The sequence below is a fragment of the Astatotilapia calliptera genome, chromosome 15 (assembly GCF_900246225.1).
Source record: "Astatotilapia calliptera chromosome 15, fAstCal1.2, whole genome shotgun sequence".
In the NCBI taxonomy this organism is placed as follows: Eukaryota; Metazoa; Chordata; class Actinopteri; order Cichliformes; family Cichlidae; genus Astatotilapia; species Astatotilapia calliptera.
In genome coordinates, this window is record NC_039316.1 from 24,402,715 (window position 1) to 24,423,051 (window position 20,337).

The window sequence follows — 20,337 nt, forward strand, 5'->3', positions numbered from 1 at the left end:
TCCGGCTAAACACGCATACAGCCCGAGGCGAGCTGCATTTAAAACTGATGTCACAAACAGTTTTCATCCGTCATCTCAGAGCTGCTCTGTCAGGGGCGACTCAGATGAGATCGAGGCTTAAAAAGAAAGAGATTTATTAGACCAGCTATGAGCACAACGAAGAAAAAGCTGAATTATGTGAGGACTCTTTGGCCTTTAGACGCCATTTAATTATTTTTAGGGGGTACTTGGGGCGTGAGGTGCACAGCTATGCCCCCCGCGGGGGTCTAGACGCTGAAGGTGTGGGGAGGGAGGTGAAGGCTGATGTGGATCAATGTGAAGTGCAAGGGGAGCTCGGATGGAAAACGAAGATGGAGGAGGGCGCCATCGATCTGAAGCCACAGAAGCGGCGGTGGAGGGAGGAGTTTAAAAATGACGGCAGCGAAATGCTCGAGGTGGATGCCGCGACCAACTAGTACTTTTATATATATAACCCCATGTTTTCATGCACATGGGCGCCCGCTGCTGAAGGTTATAGGGCACACTTGATTTTTGGGTAACGCTGAATTCTGTTTTCATGAACAGTTTGTCCATATGAAGAGTGGTGTGGCTTTACTATCAGAAGGAGATGGCGTCCCACGACTTGTGCCGACCGTTCACAAGCAGACTGAAGGGCGATGAGGTTTTCCACTCATGCTGTAACCTGCTGACATGCTTTAAAGATTCAACAACAGGCTTTTAAATCCACAGCTGAACTGCTGCTGTATTAAGATGTGCTTGTTATAAAGCTTCTTCTCTTCAGAGCTGACCTCTGTGAATAACGATAATGAGCTTTGTGAAAATGGAGTGAAAGTGGAGGTTGATTTGGTTTTGTCCTCTTTCTGGGCATTCTGCACTGACAGATTTGATCATCATCACAAAGCCATTAAAACCACAAGTTTCCTTTAGCAGCAAGAGAAGATACGAGACACATTTATACAGCCTGCATGCAAAAACCACACATGTGAAGAAGTATCTATGATGAGGAGTTTCTAGTCCAGCAGTCTGATCTTCCTGGCCTCATCAGCTCTCCTTCACACCTTTCCTTAAGCTCATGGTGTTTTGTATAAAGCTCAAGAAAAAGGGATTAGAAAACGTCAGTGGGGGTGGGGGGGGCGTCACCTTTTGGACCACCTGCAAACATGGGACTCCTCACACTGTCCTGCATCTGTCGCTCAGAAGATTCGTGCGGAGGCCGTTTTGTTTCACAGGTACGATCCCCGTGCTTCTGCTCCTGTGCTGAACAAGCCGCACAGCTCGGCACTTTTCTGTGCGGAGGAGGGGAGTGACTCACGCCTGTGACTCACTTCATCGCTCCTCAGTGGCGCCGTGACGGGTCAGCTGGCTCGAGTGTGGGATCATGTACCTGTGCTTTCCTCCACTCCCCCCCCCCCCTCCTCCACAGTGAAACTGCCTGCTGGAAACTGTGTGAAGAAACCGACGCTTCTGCACTTCAGCTTTGTCTTTTCTTTGTGTGGATGTCTGCAGGTAAAATCTGCTAAATGTAAGGCTTTTAAAGCTACTCTTGAAGTTCAATCTGATTAAATTTAAGACTTGAAAGCATGCAAACACTTAAAACCAGTAAAATTATATTCACAGCATCATGTTTAATTGCTTTGTCCTCCACATTTAAAAAAAATTGTGGAGCCACAAATTTAATTTTCTCACAACAAAAGGCAGCACAGTGGTGAGAGCAGTGCCAGTTAAAGTTGAAGAAAAGCTATAAATTTGGAGATTACCTTTCCAAATGTGCACGTTATTAGGAAAAGCATTGCTTCCCTTTCTGATACTTAACTGAAATCCCCATGCTGGAGCACCAACATCAGACTATTCTTTGAACTTTTTTTTAACTTTTAACAACCCCTACATCCCCACACCTCACCTTTTTTTATTTTTATTTTTGCACCATCAGTGGTTCCAACGCTCTATCGTACTGCTAAATGTAAGGACCTCATCTTAAGGAAGAGGTAATAATAAGGCGTGCATTCAGCGCTGTCATCCGATCCCTCCAGATGTTCTTTGATATTTATTCCCTCTCCCGTCTTCATCAAATGATTTCTGAACATTTCTGAACAAACTGATGTAAATTCATTCTGATGCCAGTCAGTGAGGCTCATAAACAGCCAGAATAAAGAGGAGACATGGTGCTCAAAGCACGCCGTGTCACGAACAGAAGCGTATGGGTGCAGTCTGTAACAGGGTGGAGGTTCACGACTGTTTCAGCTGTTTACTGCCTCCTGCATCCACCCACATACACAATTCTTACCAAAGCATCAGAAAACATTTTTTTTCACTTCTGCAAAGAAAATAAGCAGATAGTAAAATATTTTTCACAGTTTTTATTGCTGTTGTGGGAAACTTTCTTACCTTCAGCCCTGCACAAAATGCAAATAAGAGCTGCTCTGACGAAAGGACCCCCATAATGAGCCGCTAATTAAGGCATAACGTCGTGTAACTTTGCACGTGTCCATCAAACCTATACTCCACTGGAAAAAAAATCTTTCTAAACTTTACTTTGAAGCAGATTTACCAAACCCAATATTTGTCTCATGGTTTCATGCATGATTTTTACATCCTGGTTACCACAGACACATTCTTTACACTTGAGCTTCAAAATAAAAGCCCAAAAAGGGCCTGTTTGTAGAAGGAATTTGAACAATATCAATATTTGGCCGATAATTCGGAGTTGTTTGCAGATTTATAGGCAGAAAACCAGCAATTGATTTAGGAAAGGTAAGATAAGAAGCCCTCCTTGAGACTGGTTCTTCGTGTTAAAAGGGTTTTATTTTTCTTGCCACTGTCTCATCAGGAGTCGTCTGATTGTAGGGATTTCCCTCTATTATTGCAGGGGCTTTACCTTACAACATAAACCACCTTGAAGCGACTGCTGTGATTTGGTGCTATATAAATAAAACTTGAATGCAGTTGTAGTATACCTATAATTTATCAGAGGAATACTGCTGACAACAGCGATTAGGGGGTATTATTGTCTCCAGACTAATACAAATTGTACCTCTGAGCTGGTAGTACGCCTGGTGGCTTGCGATCACTTCACTGATGGTCTCCTGGGGGCAGATTCTCACTCCGGAGTGTAAAAACACCGACCTCTTGGATCGGCGTAGCTCTGGTTTAAAACCTGAACTTTTGGTGAGGGCGGGCATCTTTAGCAGCTGCGCCAGTCCCGCCGGGCCAACGGCCTCCATCTTCACCCCTGAGTCCATCCTTCCATCGCCCTCTGAGCCAGACAAAGAGAGGAGGTAAAAAATAACTTCAGGGTCAAAACACAGTCATTGCAGAGCAGATCGCGGTCAGTTCCAAATCCCTGGCATTTGTTTAGAGCAACAGATGGGTGGTGTTTACTACAAAGAGCAGCGCAGCTCATGTCACCAGATTTAAACAACATTTGAAAACAGTCGAAATCGGATTTAGAGTCATTTTCTGCCACTGGCGACACAAACGACACTGCCTGATTTAAACCCCATCCGTCTGGTACTACAAGAGGCTTAAAACAAACAGGAGAAGAAGCTTGGAGCTGCAGGAGAGGAATCAGAGCCGAACGCAGTGAAGAGCAGATAAAACACCAGCTGCTGCTACGCTGCTGTGGTAAATAAACAGATGCCAGATATTTCAGATACAAACACACATCGTGACGAGTCAAACGCAGACTGATGGAGCAGCATCAGGACCACAGTGACACCACCGCCGGTCTGATTTACTCTGCAAAGAGTCAGAGGTAGAAAAGACGTCCATAAACCAAAAAGCCTTGATTAGCATTTCAGTAATTAGACAGATCCACATTAAACTTGCTATTTTCTGTCTCTATTCATTAGAAACGGAATATTCTGAGCCTTTGGACGACTAGTTTCTGACATTTAATATGCAAAACAACTCTTTAGGAGACAACAAAAGTAGTTCTGGTCACTTCAGAAACAAAACTACTTATCCAAGTCTGATATGTCCAGAACAGGGGGGCACAAAGACTTTACCAAAGGGAAAATCTGGGTCTGCTCCCAGTAGGACATGGCTGAAACACCTCAGATGAGGGCCCAGACACCCTTCAGTGTCTATGAAAAATAAAGCTTATAGTTAGGGCTGGATCAGGTGAACCTGAATCCTCCCTTAGTTATGCTGCAATAGGTGTAGGCTGCTGGGGGATTCCCATGATGCACTGGGTGTTTCTTCTTCAGTCACCATGTGTATACACTCCTCTGCATTTAACCATTAGTTCTTATTAATCTCTGGCGCTCATTTCTACTACTATTGCTCCCTCCTTATTCCCTCACAGATAAGCAAAGACCTCAAGTCTACCTCCTCAACTTTACCTCCTCCACTTGAGAACAATGAGAAAGCAGTAAAAGAAAAGCAGTGACATCACAGGATTAATTTAAAAAAATGGTTGTCACTTCCACAGGACACGTCATCAAAGATGTGCTCTGAAAGCAAACGCACAGCTTCATGGCTACGAGCTGGTAAACAGAGTCAGAGAGTATTTTATAACCGGCAGATTTACAGTTTTTGTATTTTAGCTCATAAGATAAACCTGAACTTTCAGACACCACACCAGCATGCTACCAGTTTGTTAGCAGCATGTTACCAGCTTGTTAACAGTGTGTTAGCAGCATATTACCAGGATGTTAGCAGCGTGTTAGCAGCTTGTTAACAGCGTGTTAGTAGTGTGTTATCAGCTTGTTAACAGCGTGTTAGCAGCGTGTTAGCAACATGTTAGCAGCGTGTTAGTAGCATTTAAGCAGCATGTTAGCAGCGTGTTAGTAGCATTTAAGCAGCATGTTAGCAGACACAGATGCAAACTCTAACATCACTGCCCAGATCTGAGGAGACTGGATCCACACTTTGTTCCCTCAGTGGTCTCATTCAGAGGGTAAAAGGTCTGGAAGTGCTTAGTTTGACTTGTTTATCATCACAGCTAATTTTTACATTCTCCCCTCTGGCTGTCTCGGTTAGTTACACAATAATCACTCGACAAATCTTTATATTAAAATGTCATGGACAAGACTACAGAGCACAACAACGTAGGCATCAAGATTTGTGACTGAGATTTGTGTTCTTACAGGCGAGTCCCTGAAAGCTTTTAGGTTATCAGTATCGAAGTGTCAGTGGTTTGAAGCCTGGTATTAAATGATCTTTCTAGAGACGCTGACTTTCTGTGACCTCCTAACATGCTGCTACACAACACGTATCCCGTTTCTTTTTCTTTCTTACAGACCTTTAAGTTTATTTTAGTTCAACATACATAGATGACAATAACATATTTACATGCGTGACATTTTTTGCAAAGAAAATAAATCGTAAAGAAGCTGCAACGTTACAGCTGAATGCAGAAGAAAGTCTCCAAGATATGTTATGAAGCATTAATGTGACTAAATCCTCAGTATCCTACAGAACCTGATGGATTTTGGACATTAAAGTCAGCTTTAATCAGAGGATTTTATAACTGTAAATTATGCACATTTTTTCTAGTTTTCTAACTGTAAACATCATAATTGTTAAAATTTATGAATCCTGACATCTTCTGAACACCGAAGCTTTTACTGTCTGCACTGACGGTGAATGTGGGATGTAAAAGTATTTAAATACTTCACTTCTGAGTTTGCTCTCATTAGATACCGTTTTCTATCCAAAGAAGCTGCAGTGTTGAAAATGTCCAGGTTAATTTTGATGATGTGCTTTTTTATGCAGCATTAATGTGACTAAATCCTTCCGTATCACTGCCGACGCTTCAGTTTGAAGGAGCAGTAATACCTGTAAATGATACAGTATGTGTTATTAATAAACAAGGGAACATCAGGAAAAAAAGAAACGGATTAATTAAAGATATTAAACCTGTGAGTGATGCAGAAATGTTTCTAAAGGTTTCTAATGACTGAACTGAGAAAGAGACCACCACCAAATTGCACCAATAAAACCTTTCTGTGTTGAATATTTTATAAAGCTGTCTGCTGCTGCATGTAGCTCCATGTTTTTGACCTTTTCTTCTGATTCTCTCTATGTTCTTGTTTCTAAACCTCCACCTATCCCTCACATTCACTTTGGGCACATGCCGTGATCTTTCCCTACATTAATCTGTGTGAGTCCTTCAGCATTTCTCTGTTTTTTGTTTATCTGCTGCATGGAGCTGAGCCGAGTTCAGTGTTTGCCTTACAGTCATTGCTCAGGGTCGACTCTCTCCTTCAGGCGCCCACACACACTAAAACTGGAAGCACTCGGTGTACCAAAAGGACGCTCCTAAACAAGAGGTTTGTTGTAGATAAATTTAGGACAGCATGAGTCAAAGTGAGGGTTGTAATTCATCGGGCTGCTTTTGGGAGAAATAAACAGCCTGAGAAATGTTTTGAAGTGAAGGTGAACTTTGTTTTATAACTTTGATTATCAGCCCCTCTTTTGTCAGATTTTTAGCTTTCTTTCTTTCCTGAATAAGTGAGGAGAGAAAGCTGTAATTCAAATTGTCAAGCTGTCAGCACGCCAGCCATGAATCTACTGAACTGCCATTATCTGTTTCTGCATTTCCATTTGCATTGAGGACATGTTTGCACACACATAATTGGAGGAAGGCAAACTTCTTGCGATGTCACCATGCATTTAAACTGCCTTTTTGGTATCCTCGGGGGAAAAGTGACAGTCCAACTCCACGATGACTTCACAGCCAAGTACTTACGCAATCGTAATAGGCTTTGCTTCACATTGTAACCAAGTTTAGTACGAGTATAGATAGCCTTACTCTTTAAACCCTCACATCTAACCTCTCTGTTTGCAAAGAATAAAATGCGAACCAACGAGGCTCACCTTTAATCACGGCAGCCTGCGGAGCGACGGCGAGCAGCAGAGCGAGTCCAAACGCCCAAAGCATCATGTAGGACGGTCTCCTGAAATATGAACGTCAAAGTTAATCCAGCAGCACAAGGGAAGGTGTCAGCGAAGAGGAGGGGGCTCCTCTGGCTCAGGTGGAGATCATGGGCGTGGGTCGACCTCGTGTCATTTGGGGGACCCTGAGCGGCTGCTGAAACGCTTCCGATGAATTCCAGGATGCGTGTGGAAGCGTAAACCGATCCAGAACAGGACCTGCTGCAAAGTGTGGCAAGAGTGACGAGGTTAAAAAAGTAGGCACTGTTTCTGGAATAATCTGTTTATCTACTGCTCAGACATAATCCGTCTTTACCTTGCAGCCCTCGCAGCGCAGGCGTCATCCTGTTAGTGGCTTTCTGGGGGCATCTGTCAACCACGATGACTAGTTGGCTCAACACACCCCCTCCTGGCCCAGCCGGACACGCCGTGCCATGGTTCCCCGGCTGCTTTCAATCAAGGCATCCTGCAGGCCTCACTGCTCCGAGCGGTCCTCACGAGCACATCACATGTCTGCACAGACTCAGGTTGCTGGACCTTTGAATCTTTGCTGATGTTTTTCTCTTTCGTTTGGCGGTTTCCTGCACGTTTCTGTCTCCAGGCTTCATTGTTTCAATTCAAAAACCTGATCGCTGCACAAAACTGTGACAACCGTTGGGCTTGGAGGAATAAATGAATACTTAAATCCTCCGCTCAATGTACTTTCATGCCTTTGTTACAAATACAATAAGTCCAGAAGCTTATGCCATCTCAGGGTTTAAGTCCCAGGAAGCTCCAGACAAATGATGTTTGTTCCACAAGTGCAGAAGTCCTTTAAAAGGAAATCTGACTCCGACACATGAAAAGAAATGATTTTAGATCAGAGAGCTGAAACTGCACAGTGTGCAGAGCCTTGGGATGAAAAGAAGAAATAAGATCAGTCGCTTTACTTGAACACAGTAAAAAATATTAACATTTTAATGACTCTGCTCTTTTACTTGAACTATGATGTTTCTGCCAACAAAATAAAACTCATTTAAAACATTTAAATTCCTTCTTGCCATCTTATCTGTAGCACTTTTACTTTTATATTCTGCTTAATTAATAAATAGAGTTCATTTAGAATATGGATCAGTTTAATATTAAACTCCTCAAATATCTGATGTGAAAGTCTTTATTTAATCTGCCTGTAAAGAAGCCGTTTACAGAAATCTGACTCTGGATAAAGAGAAAACAAGCTTGTAGATCAGAGAGAGGGACAGAGCCTCCATATACACGTTGTTGTAATTCAAACATATGTGAATAGTTTTCTTTATATGTTGTTGTATTTTCTTCCATTAAATTACTGTGACATTCAAAGCCCTGAAAAACATGAACACGCTGTTATCACTAATGCAACAATTAAAATCCCTGTGTTCACAACAAATATGAAAAATAAACCCACTTTAAAACAAAAATCTTTTTTTACTACTTTTTAACTGTCCTAAGCTGATTAATGAATACATTATGTGTACACATATTTTGCAATTTTCAGTTTTCAATTAAAAACTTTTCTTCTTAATCAGCCGACTTTTACTTAGTTTCATTTGGTTAATATTCACTTTAGAAAGACACAAACCGTGATCACATCCAAGTTTCTGCTCTCGAACAGAAAACCCAAACACGTATAAATACAGTATATAAAAAATACTTTTATGTCCATCTTATAAAAACAATATAAAAGCAACAAAATACAGTCGCACTGGAGAAGCTGCAGGCAAACACTGTCAGGTATGTCATCATGTTACTCAGATAAAAGCCTTAAACTAATCTAATTCTTTTAGTTCTCCCACAATGGTTTAATATTTAATGAGTGAATAATTAGATGAAACTTTCCCAAAGGACACGCTGACAGATCATAATCTCCTTTTTCCCCCCATCCAGCAACCAAAAAGAATAAAAAATAAAATCACTCTGAGGAAGCTGGAACCAGATTATTTTAGACTGTCTTGCTTAAAAAGAAAGAAAAATTAATTACCAAATCTTTGTTCAGTAACTTGTTTGCATTTTTATTTTATTTTTATTTGCCTTTACTTTGCTCTATCCAAACACTGCAGCACTAAACCAAACTTCGTGCGACTTTAACACATGAAACCAAACCTAAAAACTTCACACTGTTTCGAATGGCTGTGAACTTCAAACCTCTTTCCTTCAGGTGAACCCGACTGATGAAAGGTGGAGTGAGGCTAACGGCTGGGGGGAGCGAGGGGGTGAGGGATTGTGTCTCTTTGAGGATTTGGAGTAAAAATAAAACTTCTGGCTTTGAGGAAGACCTACTGCCTGTGCACTTTCATACGCGAGGCTTCTGATGTTTTCTGGTGACCTCTGTGACGAGCAGAGATGGTGGAAAGTTGAAGGTCTTATCTTATTGTAGGTCAGCTGGAGCTCAGACATCGCCAAGTTGGGCCATATCTGAAGAGCCGTGCAAAAGAAGATTAGAAATTGCTTTTAATCTGTAATCCGGTGCCTGTTTTACTGTCCAACACAGCCTGTGTGTTTCACTGCTGCCAGACTGAAGCACTGGGATTAGCAGCTGTAACCCCCCCCCCCCCCCCCCCGACACACACGCACCCACACAGAAAAAGAAAATATAAGAAAAATATTAAAGAAAAAATAAAAGGCAAAGTATTTGTTCATGTTATTTACCTAATCTCTCCTAAAAACAAAGTTAGTCCATACGAAACTGAACACGACGGCGGTGAGGTCAAACACAAGGACTGGTTTCTGTTATGCTGAGCTGCATATTTGAGTTGTACGACTACCCAGCCTGCTGTCATTCCTCAATTTGTTGATCAAAGTCCTGATCGGTCAGCGGACGGACGAGGAAACCGTGCAGCATCACGTTCACTCTGGACTCGTGGCACCTGCTTTCAAAAAGCTCAGCAAAAACACTTCGGCCGAGGCTTCAAAATAGCTGACATCACAGCGGCTGCAGCGATGACTCAAACTGAGTCCATCCACTCCTCATTATAAAGCTGCAGGTCTGCAACAAAACAAAGTGATTGACTCCACGTTCTGGTCCTCTGAGGCACAAATTCTGGTACTCTTGTTGATTATTTGGCGTGTTGCGCTTTGACCTGGACTCTGAAGCTTTTGTAGCACATGTGTTTTACTTCATGTACTTTGCTTTGTGCTTGACTTTGATGTAGTTCATTTAAAGTGAGTCCAGCAGTAGCTCGGAGTCCATTAAAGCCTTTCTGCTCTCAGTGACAACACTTCACTTGTAGCATTGTCTGCCAATCTCTCCTCCATCCCCCTCAGCTGTTTTATCTAATAAAGCCGAGGAGCTCTCAGGGAGCCGCTAATAAAAGTTTCACTTTGCACATTAAAATCCAGCTCCGCTTATCACCGCATTACATTTAAAGAAAAACCCTCCTCTCAGGGCTCAGACTAAATGCACTCTGACATTTGATTAAATACTGAAATATTCACAGTTGATACTCCGCTCTGTATTCATGGCAGCAAAATGAAAATAAAAGGGAGAGATAAGCAGGAGTCTCTGTCAGGTCTCAGGCACTTTAAGAAAATAGGTGAAATTATTTGGTATTCAAATGGGAGTTCCTTATGATTTGGGCTGATTTTAATCAGAGGAGAAATGTGCGGATGCCGGTTTCCAGCTTACTGCGGCGTCACTGGTGAATTGTCTCAGATGGCCCGTCTCCCACTAAATCCTACTATGATGAAATCCAGACAAGAATGGCAGATAATCTGGTTAGTTCAGTCAGTCGAGCTTCTCCGTTTAACCTTTCACCGCTAAAAATAACACCCGAGACTCCCCCGCAGGCTTGACATCACACAAACAACAACAACAATGCTGCCGCCGCGGGTCACGGGGCGATCTTCTGTTTCTGAACCGAACCTGCCCTGGATCCGTTTTACCACATGACTCTACATTGCATTTACTTTGAGACACATTGGTAGAATTGAGAGTTCATAACAGTCGCCCGATGCACAGTCGAAGCTCACAGACTACGTAACCATCGATCACACAAGACCGCGACACACCTCAGTGTCAGACTAGTGACCTGGACACCGTTTCTCATTAGGAACAGATAACTGTAAAGAGCCCATCTTTAAAACTGTTTCAGTGCATGTTTGTCTCTCTGCAGCCAGTCAGTCAATAATTACTCATCCAGACAGCATCTTCAGCTACAGTCTGCTCAATAAGCTTTTAGACAGCAACACTTTTTTCTACATTTGCCTCTGTAAACCAACACAGAAAATTTTAAATCAAGCATTCAAGATGTGACTGAAGTGCAGACTTTCAGCTTTAATTAACAAGAGTATGCCATGATATGTTTAGGATTTACAGACATTTTCTACACAATCTCCAATTTTCTTAAAAAGAAATGGCTAAACTAACAATTTTAAATGTAAGAAGTGTTTTTGGTTGAAATCCTTTGTGTTCAGTGACTGAAGTCTAGAACCCATGGACTTCAGATGCTCGTTGCTGCAGCCACCATTGGTTGTTGCTTGTTTGTGGGTGTCTCTGTTTTCAGTTTTCCATTTAATACCTGAATAACTTGCTCTGTTGGTTGAGATCAGGGGAGTGACTTGTCCATTTCTTTCCTTTGAGAAACTCTTGGGTTCCTTTATTTGTTTGCAGTGATGTGGAAGCTGTACACGTCTGTTGTGGTGAAGAGAGAGCTGAGTGTAAAAGCAAAGCTCTTTACCGGTCAATCTATATCCCTACCATCACCTATGGTCACAAGCTGTGGGTAGGGACCGAAAGAACAAGACTTTGGATACAAGTGCCAGAAATGAGCTTCCCCTGAAGGGTGGCTGGCCTCTCCCTTAGAGATAGGATGAGGAGTTCAGTCAGAGGGCTCAGAGTAGAGGTGATACTCCTCCACATCAAAAGGAGCCAGTTGAGGTGGTTCTGGCATCTGACAAGGATGCCTACTGGGCCTCAGATCAATGTTTGTTTGGGTCATTATTCATCCGTTCTGTGAAGCTCTGTCCAATCACTTTTACAGTATTTGGCTGAATCTGAGCAGAGAGTACAGCCCTGAACACTTCACAGCACATCCTGCTGCTTCTGTCAGCTTCTGTCTTTAAATCCCAGTGATCTGGTTCCACCGGCAGCCATTCATGCCCATGTTATAACATTACATGTTTGAAAGATGATGTGATATTCTTCACATAATTAGCTGGTTCACTGCTTCTCCAGACCTTTGCCTTCGTATCATTCTGGTACAAGCTCATCTTGGTTTTATCTGTCCAAAGAATTTTCCCCAGACCTGTGCAACTCTTTACATGTTTTTTAATGAGTGTAAACAAGTATTTGGATCTTCTTGTAAATTCTGTATTTCCATTTTAGAAGCATGTAATGGTGGAGAGGCCAGAGCGAGAGAGTGGACCCAAATAGCAGACTCAGACGGAGGCAGTTAACGTGGCTTGGACGTGAAAACTTTAATACTCAAAAACTCTTAGGGATGCTAAATGTTACGAGCAAACTATGACTGGAATCTGGTGCTTACAACTAAGAACTGGTAAACAGGCAATGAGTCGTGGTTCTGGGCTGGCGAACAGCGTCACAGAAACAGAGGGAAAGAGGAGTCAGGCGGTTCACTGGTGAGAGGTCCAATATATTTTGCCTTACTTGTCCACAGTCCGGCTGTGGCGTGGGGCGAGAAGCTGATGGCAAGGTCCTGGTGAGTACTCGTTAATCCTGAGGGTCTGGTGGATCTAAGTGATTGAGACAGGGAGGCGAAATAGTGAACCACAATTGCAAGTATGGTGGCTGTGGTGGATTGCGAGTCCAGAGTCCAGGTGAGTGTTAGCAATGGTTAGACATGGAAGGGTGATCCGAGGAAAGCTAAAGCACAGTAGATAACAGTTAATTCACTAGAACCTTATAACTTTACAAGAACTTGAACTTGGTGGCTTGGCTCTAACAAGAGTTAGCAGATAATCTGGCGATGATTCATTGAGAACGCTCGACTTAGATACAACCAAGGAATTAGTGACAGGCTAAGAAACCCAGCCACTCACCCAGACCATGACAAGGGTCTTCTTGACTTGTTTAGATGGTGTGAAGTTGTTTTTCTTCATCATGGAAATAATTCTGTGGTCTTTTGGCGCATCAATGCATTTTAACAATGGGTCTGATTGTTGATGTGGCCACATCAAATTTCTGTGTAACCACAAAAGAGTAAATGTCACAATTCTGGTACTTAGTTTTTTATCTGCTGCACAAAAACTGTTTCCCAACATATTTTCCATTTACAGTTAGCAGATACATCGGAGTGCCTTGTGTCAGTTAAGTCTATGAGTGGGAACCTGATATGTGTATGATGGCAGTACTTCTTACTTTCCTCTGTTCTGGCACTACAGAGTTCTTCTTCAGGGTTCAGTCTCTACTTAAAAACACCTCCAACAAAGAAATCCTAGAGGTGGTGGTAAGGAGATCACCAAACTAAGCCCCCCATCTGTTCAGCAACACCTGGAAGCTAATCTGTTGCTCCTCTGCACACACAGCATCTATTTCCTGTCACCGTCCTGCTTTCTCAGTAGCTCTGTAAAGAATGCAGAGGAAAGGACCCAAATGCAGGACATTTAGAGGCCGAGCACAAGTTCAAAATCCAAGTCTTTAATCAGAGGTTGGCAGTGAGGCAAACAACCCAGAAAGAGAGCAGGCAACGAGGCCGAGTCCATAAAAACATCTCTGAGAGTCACACACAAAGAGAAGATGTCACGGTCTGGCTGGCAGACCGTGGGGAGATGGGGAAATAGGACCCAAACGCCGGACTCTTCAGTGCAACAGTGTTTATTTACAAGGTGGTGAAGTAAACAACAATAAATCCCCAGTTTCCCAGACTCCCGTGTAGTGTCTTCTTCCCAAAAGTCCCCGTGTAGTGCTCTCTGCCCCAGTGTCCCTGCACTCCCCGTGCTCACTGCTCCTTCTCGTCCCACACTCCTCCTGAGGGGAAAACAAAAGAGACAGCCGTTAACACTTATCCCAGCAGGCATAAACTCACACTTGACTTGTTTGAAGACTGACGTGTAGTCAAACGCAATAATCCAGCGTCGGTGGAAGCTCCATCGCTCATCTAAATAGCTCCCCCGACGAGCCCAGATGAGGAGCAGGTGTGCGGCCAGGACTTCGGGTGTGGCCAGCCCTCAAGTTAGACCACGCCCCCAGGGCTGAAGGTGCCTGTAACTTGGCCACAGCAGAAAGGCAAAACACACACACATACCTGCCTACATACAGATGTGCATAGGGGCAGTGCAGACAACACACCAAATAATAATAATAATAACAATAACAATAATAGTCACAGTCCCCACTGCCCACGGACCCCGAGTCCCCAGAGCCGGGTCCGTGACAGAAGAACAAAAGATTCAGGAAACGGCGTCTCTCTCTCTCTTTCTCTAATTACTGGATTTCGCATGCATACTGTCTGCTATCCAGCTCACATCCTGTGATGTTGCATAATTTCATAAAGCCTGATCAAACACAGCTCTGACAGACAGCCGGAAGGACAGACTCATTTGTATACAGTTTGAAGCATCGTGCATTGAGTCCTGCTGTCACTGCACTTTGTGAGTCACTGAACTTTGTATCGCCAACAAACCCAATTAAAACAACCTTCATGAGATGCAGAAGATTAAGCTGTTTGATGACTCCTGTCTCTCCGTGACCTTGGAGGGGAAGGAGAATCAGCATTGTTACTTTTTCCCAGGAGTTAAACTCGTGTTAGCGAAGCCTGCTGCTACAACACCTCTGAGTTTTTACAAGAAGTGAAGAGGACTTCAGTGAGCTCATCTGTTACAGCAGTGGCTCATGTTTCCTCTGCTGAGACTGGCTCTTTCCCAGACACCACACAAATGTGTGTCATTTACATTAAAGCTGCTAAGATTTGAACAGCTGAGCAGGTCAAGTGGAATTTAGAGCAAAGATCCAAGAATCTAACTTATTCCAGCTCCAATACAACAGGTTACCTGCTGATTGTAAGCACTGATCTGAGACCAGCTGTATTCCTCACTGTGAGGAAGAGAGTGGGAATCCTTTAAATGTATCCTCACACATGAAGTGGAGCAGAAAGCAATAGGAGATGGAAAATAACATAAATTGATGTGACAACAACACATTATGTTACTGTAAGTGCAAAAAAGGCATTTCGACAGGTTTAACACCAGGCGGGAGACTGAGAGCGAGCATGAACGAGAGGCTTTTTTGGAGTGTTTTGTTTAGAAACATTTGCAAACATAGAAAGACAAAAACCTAAAGCAACACCAAAATTCAAATATGTGTAAATTATTGGATATGTGCATCTCAAAGGTAAAAATGACAGTGTAGTGTAGTGGCTTTGAAAAGAATGATTTCCTTGGGGGTTCATTATTTATTACTGGTTCATGTCTCCCTGCAAGCTGCTGGAGAACTTTTACAACCAGTCTGAAGTGTAAAGCATCTAAAATTTCTGTAAAACATGAATTAAGTCTATGCAAGTGTGCTGGAAAGGAGAGTCAGTCCCTTTGTCGAACCTCAGAGACAGGAGGAACAATATGGTTTTCGTCCCAGTTGCAGGACACTGGTCCAGCTCTTTACCCTCTCAAGGATACTTTAGGGTGTATGGGAGTTATAGCTGGTAATAAGCTGGACTTGTTCCCGGTGGGTTCTGGACTCCGTGTTGTTGAAACAGTTTGGAGGAGAGTGTGAAGGGGTGGGAAAGAGGTTCAGCACCTCCAAATCTGAGGTGATCCTCAGCTGGAAAAAGCTGGAGTGCCCACTCTGGGTCAGGGACGAGTTACTGCCCCAAGTGGAGGAGTTTAAGTATCTCTGGATGTTGTTCAGAAGTGAAGTGAGAGGGAGTGAGAGATCAGCAGACAGATTGAGAGAGAGAGAGGTGAGCGTAAAAGTGAAGCTCTCAATTCACTGATCGATCTACGTTGCTACCCTCACCTATGGTCACGAGCTGTCGGTAGTGACTGAAAGAACAGGATTGTGGATACAAGTGGCGGAAATGAGCTTCCTCTGAAGGGTGGCTGGCCTCTCCCTTAGAGAGCCAGCTGAGGTGGTTCGGGCATCTGACAAGGATGCCTCCTGGGTGCCTCCTTGGTGAGGTGTTCCAGGCATGTCCCACCGGAAGGAGGCTCCGAGGCAGACCCAGGACATGCTGGAGAGATTGTATCTCTCGGCTGGCCTGGAGAGGCCTTGGTGTTCCCCAAGACAAGTTGGAGGAGGTTCCCAGGGAGAAGCTTCTTTGGTTAGGCTGCTGCTGACCCAGCCCCGTTTCAGGTGAGTAAACTGGACCTTTTCACTGTTTCTTACATTTTCTGGCTCATAAAATGCAGTGAAGAACCCACTGTCCAACAACTTAGTGCTTTAGTCTTGATTCAATTAATCCATTACTGAGCATTAATTAGCCATGTCTGTGCAGTGCACTTGAACGGTAAACAATCCATAAAAAGCAACTTCAGGCTCCAGAAAAAACAAACTGGTAGAGGCTAACACACCAATACTGATGTCATAGGTGATGTCATCTACAAAAATTATTTATTCAATATACCCCCCCACCAAAAAAAAAAGAAAAAGCAAATTGTGGAATCAAATCTGGCTGGTATGAAAAATGTGCATAATAACCACCAAGCATTCATCTCGACAGCTTCCATATGAACACTTGACATCTGATCCAAACTGAGAGATGCACAGTAAATATCACTTGGCGGCTGCACTAAGTTGTTGATGAATACCTAATACTGGAAAATGCTGAGAGTTGTTACATCAACCCAATTAAGATGTAATTGAGTTGGCGCGCTCCATCATTAGCACATAATTTGCCATTTATACGCTGCATATTTACCGTTTAAAGTGATTAACTTGACAATAAATTGCCCTCTGGGTCTTATCTGCACACTTGCCGTGGGCCAGAAACACAGACTGCATTAACCCGACAGATCAGCAGTCTGATGAAAACTCGCTGTGCAGAGGGTAAATACGGAGAGTGAGGACTGTTTACTCGGCAGATAGTCCAGAAATCAGTGTGTGTGTGTGTGTGTGTGTGTGTGTGTGTGTGTGTGTGTGTGTGTGTGTGTGTGTGTGTAAGTGTCAAATATTTTACAACTTATAAATAAAGTTATGGTTTTTAGGTTATTTCTGTTATTTTGGGTTTTTCTTCCTTTGAGCCTTTACTCTCTGCCAGGACCTCTGGTGTTCACCTGACTGTGTTTGTATACCTGTCTGTCTTCATGTCTCTGTTTTCCTCTTTTATTTTGCTGTTTGAACAACACAGAGTATTTCCGGTAATGACAGCATATCTGACACTGCTATATGTGAGAAAGGTCGACTTCAAAGAACAGCTTTAAAATGACTAAAACAGATATTTTTACTCACTAATCTAAATTCAGAAACCAATAAAGACAAAGTGAAATGTGTTTTTAGAAAGCTGGTATAGGCTCTGGAGCTCTATCCATTTGGCTTCTCAGTCACCTCTCATGGTTGAGAGTTTTAAACTTCTTCCATCTCACTGTTATTAAGGTCACTGTGCTGCTGGGAACGCTCTGAGCCTTAGAAATGGTTTCAGACCCTTAACCTGATCTATGACTCACCACAGTTTTATTGTGGAGGTCTGCAGAGAGTGTTTTTGCTTTAATGCAGTCCAAAATGTGAACCCTTTGATACACAGTGTCTCCAGCCCCTTGAGTGTGCCACAGCGAGTCTGCAGTCAGGTTCAGCGATAAACAAAGCAAACGGGACGAATCTCACCAAACAGCAAAGGGTCTATAAAAACACCTCTGTGGGTTATTAAACTTGGGATGGATGGGGGAAAATGCCATTTTTCATGTAAGATTAAAAGTACATGCTTAGGAACAGTGCAGAACCTGATGGGGTCTGAATAATAATAATGGGTTGCGTTAATATAGCGCTTTTCGAGAACCTCAAAGCGCTGTACAATTCCACTATTCATTCACTCTCACATTCACACACTGGTGGACGCAAGCTACAGTTGTGGCCACAGCTGCCCTGGGGCAGACTGACAGAAGTGAGGCTGCCATATCGCGCCATCGGCTCCTCTGGCCAACACCACTAGGCGGTAGGTGAAGTGTCTTGCCCAAGGACTCAACGACCGAAACTGTCCAAGCTGGGGCTTGAACTGGCAACCTTCATTTACAAGACAAACTGCCAACTCTTGAGCCACGATCGCCCTTCTGAAACAACTGTAGCCTATGAAATATGAGAGTTCTGCAGAGATGGAGAGATGTATTGTATTACTGCAGGGTCTGTAGGACTGCTGTTGTGATTTGGTGCTATTTACATCAAATTGAACTGAGCTGAATATTAAACCAAATAAAAATGTCTACTCAGACTGCAGGAATTTTGCATGACAACTTTTCATGTTTCATAGACTATATTAAGATAGTAAGGGACTGATAATAGAAAGCGAATGCATCTCAGCAGGGTTTTTCTGGCTCACAAATCAGCCTTTTTAGGGCTGGCTACACCTGTAAGCACAAGTGCTCCCACATAGTTAAAGTACTGAGTGTACGTTCTCGTACTTTAGTGAAGTCTCTGATTTTCCTGTTGCTCTCTGATAATTAAATATTTTTATTACAGTCTTCCTTTCGGTCATCAATTGCAATCAATATTGGTAATAATATAAGAAGATTATGTATCTCAGTAATGCCATCTGTCTCTTTATAAAGTTCAATAAATCCACCAGGAAACTAAAACTAATGGTAAATGGCCTGTATTTATATAGCGCTTTACTAGTCCCTAAGGACCCCAAAGCGCTTTACATATCCAGTCATCCACCCATTCACTCACACATTCACACACTGGTGATGGCAAGCTACATTGTAGCCACAGCCACCCTGGGGCGCACTGACAGAGGCGAGTAATATATCACATCTGCTTCAGTATTTTCCACTTAGCTGCATGACTCAGGTTTGTAAAGTTTGTACTTTTTATTTTTTCTGTTTGTTTTGGTTTTTAGGCTTTCTTTCTATGAAACATCCCCTTGCTCTGTTACACCTAAGCACCAATTCTTTCTCTGCCGTTTCCCTACTGGCTGGTATTCCTGGTCCTGGGTGTTTAAACCAGTGTTTTTGAGTTTTGATCTTTCTAGTTCTATTTATTATTTTCTCATGTATTATTACAGAATTTTTGTTTTATTATTTTTGCTGGTTATATTCTTTATGCATTTTGAGTTCAGTTAGTTCATGCTTCCTCCACTTCCATACTTCTATAATTCCATGCGATTGCATTTGCCTATAACTATTGGGGAACCCTCACGTTAAACTTTATCGAGTGGGAAAAAAGTTAGCGTTCATCCTCCAACGTCAATGTGTTTATGTTATGCTAACATATCTGTGTTGCTAGAGATCACGTAGCACATCATACCTGCAAGACCAACTTCAATAACCCTACAAATGTCACTGCTGTTTAGTTTTCTGTCTTCATTTATGTTGGAAGTGATTGCAAAACAGTACGTTTTAATTTTTTCAGAACTCTCTCAGTCAGAACTTGGTATATCATGTTTAGTTGGAAACTAGCGAGCTAACTTCCTGCTAACTTCTAACTTGTTGTACTAAAACATTTTTGACCGATTTTTGAGCGCTGTGTACCATATAAAATCAGTTCGAGGTCAGTAAACACAACCAGAATTCATACATAAGTATGTATCAAGAAAGATTGATATCAAACTGATCACTTGACCCATATTACATTACTTGTTCTTCAAGTGAATCAACAAATGGCGAAATGAAAAGCCGAACAACTTTAAAGAGTCTCAGCTTGTGTGTTTATTTCATATTTTCAGTTGTTACCCTCCACGGCTAAATAAATCGGTTTCAGTAATGTACTGATATACAAGAATGGACATAAGGGGCTTCTTTCAAAGAAAAAACTCTGGTAGTATTTTATATATTATGCTTTGTATGTTGTTCAGTATATTTCTATGCAAAACAAGAGGAATTTCAATACACAGCAGTATATTCACAGTTTAAACCAGATATTTACATACACTTTGTGGAAAACACAAGAAATTTTTTTTTACTGTACAACATCAATTTAGAGTAAACTTGTTTTGGATAAATAAATATTGAAAGATCTTTTGAATTAGTTAAATGTCAGAATAAAGAGAGACAGAGCTGTCTATTTATTATCACTTTCATCAAATGTAGGAGTACATATACACTAAGTTTATTGTTAATTAATAAGAAAACTGCAGACGATTCCATTCTGAGCTGAAGAAGCTTCTGATAGGTTCGTAGAGTCCATGTGAGTAAATTGGTGACACAGTTGTGGATGCATATAAGGCAAAACACAGAGCCTGTTTCTTTGCCATGGGAACATCAAGAGATGTCAACCAAAACACCAGGAACAGAACTGTGGAGCTCCATAAGTGTGGCTCAGTTTTGAATACAATTTGGTGCCATTTGCAATTAAGAAAACAGATAGTTTCTCTCTTTGCTCTTAAAGTTAACAAATATGTTTTTATA

At 42.4% G+C, this 20,337-nt stretch overlaps 1 protein-coding gene across 3 annotated transcripts in view; it reads right to left on the bottom strand.

Annotated features, from left to right (window-relative positions):
* LOC113037600 (interphotoreceptor matrix proteoglycan 2-like) overlaps positions 1–7,314 on the bottom strand; it is a 99,382-nt gene extending 92,068 nt beyond the window's left edge. Inside the window, exons 1-3 of one of the 3 annotated variants that reach the window (XM_026194847.1) lie at positions 7,193–7,314; positions 6,820–6,899; positions 3,032–3,253 (exon numbers count right to left, since the gene is read on the bottom strand). In XM_026194847.1, the coding sequence (XP_026050632.1) occupies positions 3,032–3,253; positions 6,820–6,886 (289 nt within the window). In that variant the 5' untranslated portion in view covers positions 6,887–6,899; positions 7,193–7,314. The other 2 variants (XM_026194845.1, XM_026194848.1) reach the window with 2 other exon arrangements.
* Between the last annotated feature and the right edge of the window lie 13,023 nt (positions 7,315–20,337).